The sequence below is a fragment of the Coptis chinensis genome, chromosome 7 (assembly GCF_015680905.1).
Source record: "Coptis chinensis isolate HL-2020 chromosome 7, ASM1568090v1, whole genome shotgun sequence".
NCBI lineage: Eukaryota > Viridiplantae > Streptophyta > Magnoliopsida > Ranunculales > Ranunculaceae > Coptis > Coptis chinensis.
In genome coordinates, this window is record NC_141462.1 from 95472519 (window position 1) to 95478518 (window position 6000).

Below are 6000 nucleotides of genomic sequence, written 5' to 3' on the forward strand. Positions count from 1 at the left end.
AATTAGGGTTCTCTCTCTCCCTTCCATTAGTTAGAATAAATTAGGGTTCTCTCTCTCTCTTTCTCTCCCACTTAGTTTAGTTTAATTAGGGTTTATAATTATCTCCATTAGAACCTATTAATAAAAGCTTTAGTTTATTCAATTCAATTACTTCTTTTTTACATTATGTCTTCATTTCATTCTTTTGTTCATGATAGTCCCATGAATCAAAGCTAAACTCCCATTAGAGGGAGTTTGAATGAAGCTTTGAGAGGACTTGATTTGTTAGTATAGATTTGTTGTTTAGGGTTTTAAGTTTAGGTTTTTTATTGACTTAGAGATAATAAGAGTTTAACCTAAACTAGAGAATAGTGAGTTTGCTATGAGAATTGGAACAAGCTTTCTCTCATGCTAATTAGTTTATGACTAGAGATAGTATAAAGTAATTAGGGATCATTAAAGGTTGTTGGAAATGTGAAGGAATTTGTGTCCTCATGGGTTTGAACCCATGACCTTTTGTATCTACTACACTCTAATGTGGGGGGCTTTAGTCCCACATTGGTTACTAAACTTAAGACTCTTAAGTTTATATTGGTTGTGTCCTTATGGAGGGATAGTGTAGAGATATAAGGAGGTGCTCTAGACAAGGCCTCCTTGGTTGGGGGGCTCTCGGGGAGGTGGGAGCTAGAAAACCTTGTGGCATGTTACGCCGCAGGGGTGCAAATCCACCCAATTGGGTTTGTTTTTGCGTTTTTTGGTCTTCTTTCCAAAACTTTAACAGTTACAAAATCTTTCCTTGATTAGAGCAATGAGGAGTCGCGGACTCTAGCCTTGAGTGCGTTTTTTCAGATCTATAAAACTAAGGTCTCTCTGTTTATCAAAAAAAAACCTTGACATTATTTTTCCTCCTCGATTAAAACTTGTGCAGTATCTTTGAGAGTTCATGCAGAGCTGGTCATGGCTGGTGACACGCTCATCCAATTACTGGCAAAGCAACCAACCGTGGCGTTTTTCATCTTAAGGAAATTGTGCGAACACAATCCTCGATGATAAGTTTTACTTGCTTTCTTATTTTGTTTTATGATACTAGTTAATTACAATCTTAAGGCGAAAAAACTTGTGATTATCTAGTATTGTGCTTTCGCTTGTTCTTTATCTTTGCTAATGGAGAAACCTAGTGGTAAGTCATCAAACCTGAAATTTTTGATGGCAGAAATTTTAAGCATTTGGCGGATAAAAATGCGATTTTATCGACTACTAAAACCTGGTTGAATGGATTTCGATTGAGAAACCCATGTACAATGAAAATGAAGATGAACACAGTGGATTACGGTGGTGTGGACGGATGGGAAAAGAAAAGATTATTTATGTCGAAATTATATACTTGATTGTCTTTCCCTTGATTTGTATGATGTTTATCTTTGTGTGTATGACTTTCTGAGAATTGTGGAATTTGCTTGATAAGAAGTATGCTACTTGAAGATGCAGGTTCTAAGAAGTTTTTGTAGGAAAGTTTCGGAATTCAAGATGGAAGATGGGAAATCTGTTGTTTCTCAAGTGGAGGGCTGCAAATAATCATTCATGAGATTTTGCGGGGAAGGTTATAAAATCTGCAAAGGTTTCGGGTTGCTTCCATAATTGAGAAACTCCCTTCCTCATGGAAGGAGTACAAAAAACGATCTCAAACATAAGAAGAAAGAGATGTCCCTAGAAGATCGATCGTCAACCTTCGGATCGAGGAGGATAACAGGAATTTGAAATCAATGTGGAGACTTCAAAATGAAGGCTAAAAGGCTAACTGGTTGAAGGTAATTTGCCGCTAGTTCTTCTAAGTCTAAATCAACTAAATTCCCGTCAAAAAGAAACCATATGCGAACAAGAATAAGCAGTCCCAACCTCACTTTAAAAGAAACCTTACAATCACGAAATTCATTGCTATTTTGCGGATCTCGAGGTCATATAGCCCCGGTTGTAAATTCAAAAAGGTCCGAATGATGGGAAGAAAGATAAGGCACAAGCAAATGTAGTTCAGGATGGTAACTTTTCTGCTGTGGTTACTGAGGTTAACTTGGTGAGTAACATGACTGACTGGTGGGTAGACATTGGGGCTACCAAACACATCTGTGGCACTAAAAGTGCATTTGCGTCCTTCACTCCTCTGGGAGAAGGAGAAAGTCTGTTCATGGGTAACTCATCTGCTTCTAGAGTTGAAGGAAAAGGGACTGTTAATTTGAAGTTCACTTCTGGAAATGTTCTTAATTTGAAGGATGTTCTTTATGTTCCTGATATTAGGAAAAATCTGGTTTCTGGTTCCCTTTTAAGTAAGAAGGGGTTCAAACTTGTCTTTGAGTCAGACAAATTTGTTTTGACTAAGGGGGGAACCTTTGTGGGTAAAGGTTATTTAGATGAAGGCTTGTTTAAGCTCAATGTAACTGATTTTGAATTTAATAAAGCATCTACTTCTTCTTATATGGTTGAGTCATTTGATCTGTGGCATAGTAGACTTGGACACGTTAATAATGTTTCAATTAAAAAACTGATGCATCTAGGTAACATATCCAAGAATACTATTTCTGAAAATAAGAGATGTGAAGTATGTGTAGAATCTAAATATGCTAGGAAACCTTTCAAAAGGTAGAAAGAAACACCGAGTTGTTGGCATTGGTTCACACTTGACTTATGTGATCTTAAAGGTTACATGACTAGAGGAGGTAATAAATATTTTGTTACATTCATTGATGATGCTTCACGTTTCTGTCATGTTTATCTTCTTAAGAGTAAGGATGATAGCTTAGCTAAATTTATTTCCTTTAAAACTGAAGTTGAGAACCAGTTAGACAAGAAAATAAAAATAGTTAGGTCTGATAGAGGAGGTGAATATTACGGTCCTTTCAATAAATTTTGTGAAAATAATGGTATTGTACATGAGACCATGCCCTCTTTATGCTCCCCTAATCCAATGGGATAGCAGAGAGGAAAAATAGGACTCTCAAAGATATGATCAATTCAATGATCAATAGCTCGGGGCTTCTATGAACCTATGGGGGAGGCTTTGCTAACGGACTGTTATATTCTGAATAAGATACCTTTTAAAGACACACAGATAAAACTCCATATGAGATGTGGAAAAATAGGACACCGACTTATAGATTCTTTTAAAGTGTGGGGGTGTTTGGCTAAGGTATCTATACCAACACCCAAGAGGACTAAACTTGGCCCTAAACTGTAGATTGTGTCTTTATTTTGGAATAGCGGTGCCTCAGTTTTTAGTTTTCAAATCTAAAAATAAATTTGTTGATGATAATACCATTATTGAGTCTAGGGATCTTTTTTTTTTTAGGATAAATTCCCATTTATTGAGAGATCAAGAGGGACTCCGAAGTTCTTCTACACTTGCTCCTAGAGTTCGAGAAGATTCTTCTGCTGAAGATGAAATTGAACTCAGGAGGAGCAAGAGACCTAGGACTAACACCTCTTTTGGACCTGATTTCCTTACTTTCTTGGTAGAGGATGATCCTCAGACCTATTTAGGAGCAATGTCATCTTCTGATGCCATTTTTTGGAGGGAGGCCATTCTAAGTGAATATGAGTCCATTATAACCAATAACACTTGGGAGCTGGTTGAGTTGCCCCCTGGTTGTAAAACTATTGGGAATAAATGGTTATTTAGAAAGAAACTTAAGGCAGATGGATCCATTGATAAATATAAAAGCGAGATTAGTAGCAAAAGGCTATAAACAGAGAGAAGGGTTTGATTTCTTTGATACTTACTCTCCTGTGACAAGGATTACATCTATCAGAATGTTAATAGCCTTTGCTTTCTATTTCGTAATCTAAGTAATTCACCAAATGGGCGTTAAAAGCGGCATTTCTAAATGGGGAATTACAAGAGGAGATATATATGGATCACCCGAAGGGTTTGTTTTAGAAGGCCTTGAGAGAAAAGTTTGTAGGCTAAAGAAATCTCTTTACGGTCTCAAACAAGCTCCTAAACAGTGGCATGAGAAATTTGATAGTGTGCTAATCTCTAATGGTTTTAATATTAATGAGGCAGATAAATGCATTTATTGTAAATTTGAGAAACAATCTGGTGTAATTATCTGTTTATATGTGGATGACATGTTGATCATTGGAACCAGTTTAGAGACCGTCAATAAGACTAAATCTTTTTTGAGTAAGCATTTTGACATGAAAGATTTGGGTATCGCTGATGTCATTCTTGGCATTAAGATAGTGTATAATTATGATGGAATTACTTTGTCTCAATCTCATTATGTAGAGAAAATGCTTAAAAGATTTAATCAATTTGACTGTGTACCTGCCAGAACACCATATGATCCTATTATACATTTGACAAAAAATACTGGATTAGGTGTATCTCCGTTAGAGTTTTCTAGGGTTATAGGCAGTCTCATGTATCTTATGAACTGCACTAGACCCGACATAGCTTACGCCGTAAGCAAACTTAGTAGATACACCATAAATCCCAGCAATGAGCATTGGGATGCTCTTATCAGGGTATTGAGATATTTGAAATATACTTCAAATTATGGTGTTCATTATGGCAGATATCGGTATTGCTTGAGGGGTAATGATGATGCCAATTGGATTCTTGATTCTCGGGAATCTAAATCCACTAGTGGTTATGTGTTCACTATGGCAGGGGGTGCAGTGTCTTGGAAATCATCTAAGCAAACTTGCATTGCCCGTTCCACTATGGAATCTGAGTTTATAGCTTTAGACAAAGCTAGTGAGGAAGCAGAGTGGATCAGGAATTTTTTGATGGATATCCCGCTTTGGCCTAAACCTGTTCCACTGTCTCTATTCAACTGTGATAGCCAAGCTGCTATCTTGAGGGCCAAAAATACTTCCTATAATGGGAAATCTCGACATATTCGTCGAAGACATAACAACTTGTCGACGAGTTGTTAAGAGATGGGATCATAGCTATTGACTTTGTGAGGTCAAAAGAAAATTTTAGCGATCCTTTAACTAAAGGCCTCGCTAGAGAGTTGGTTTTTAATACATCGAGGGGGATGGGGCTAAAGTCTATTAAAGACTAATTGCCTATTTAATTAAATCACCGATAACTGACACCCAACCTTCGTGAATGGAGATCCCAGGATCAAGGTTCAATGGGGAAACAAGTTATCTGCGTGATTTGTGGGGGTACTACACCTAGAGTGAAAACTCGTACCCATCCCTATGATGTAGTAGTACCTTCAGATCATTTAAAGGATGAGTGAATACTCTTAATGCTTTCTATATAGCTGGTTTTTCGATTGGGGTGTAAAGATCTGATTACACTCGATAGAGGCACCTATATGAGTGAGGAAGTAAAAGCCGCTTCCTATGAGAACATATAGGCTTGTTCTCTAGAGCACTCATGAAACACAGGAAGCTCATGGCTATGAGCACAACCGAGGGAACTCTATGATGATTTTTGAAGTTATGTGTGTTACTGTTGACTTGCTTACATATATGTTGAGCAGTTCAAGACTAAGGTCACCGGGTCAACTAGTAAAAGACAAAACACAGCGAAGGTTCAAGTCGTTATGACACCTTCACCCATTCATAACTTCTTCATACTCGGACATTCTTTTTTTTTTTTTTTTTTTCTTACGTTTCTTAATAATTCCATTCATGTGGGGGATTGTTGGAAATGTGAAGGAATTTGTGTCCTCATGGGTTTGAACCCATGACCTTTTTGTATCTACTACACTCTAATGTGGGTTTAGTCCCACATTGGTTACTAAACTTAAGACTCTTAAGTTTATATTGGTTGTGTCCTTATGGAGGGATAGTGTATAGAGATATAAGGAGGTGCTTTCGCGCACACAAGGCCTCCTTGGTTTTGGGGGCTCGGGAGGTGGGAGCTCGAAGAAAACCTTAGAATGCATGTGTGCCCACACACGCCGGGGCAAGGGGTTGCAAATCTACCCAATTGGGCTTCGCGTGGGTGCGAGTACTGGGCTTGTTTTTGCATTTTTGGTCTTCTTTCCAAAACTGTAACAGTTACAA

General features: G+C 37.7%; 1 protein-coding gene across 1 annotated transcript; it reads left to right on the plus strand.

The window, feature by feature from the left end:
* Positions 1-2059: 2059 nt before the first annotated feature.
* LOC147490230 (uncharacterized) lies at positions 2060-4911 on the plus strand. Its single transcript, XM_086574830.1, has 3 exons — positions 2060-2472; positions 3320-3640; positions 4119-4911. The coding sequence occupies exons 1-3, from the start codon at positions 2060-2062 to the stop codon at positions 4909-4911; spliced, it is 1527 nt and encodes a 508-aa protein (XP_086430956.1).
* Positions 4912-6000: the final 1089 nt, after the last annotated feature.

Excerpts from the sequence above, each read along its gene's own strand:
- LOC147490230 (XM_086574830.1), top strand. The coding sequence starts at position 2,060 with ATGACTGACTGGTGGGTAGACATTGGGGCTACCAAACACATCTGTGGC. Across the intron at positions 2,473-3,319 it reads GTTGAGTCATTTGATCTGTG|GATAAATTCCCATTTATTGA; the intron begins GCATAGTAGACT and ends TTTTTTTTTTAG. Across the intron at positions 3,641-4,118 it reads AAAACTATTGGGAATAAATG|TTTAGAGACCGTCAATAAGA; the intron begins GTTATTTAGAAA and ends CATTGGAACCAG.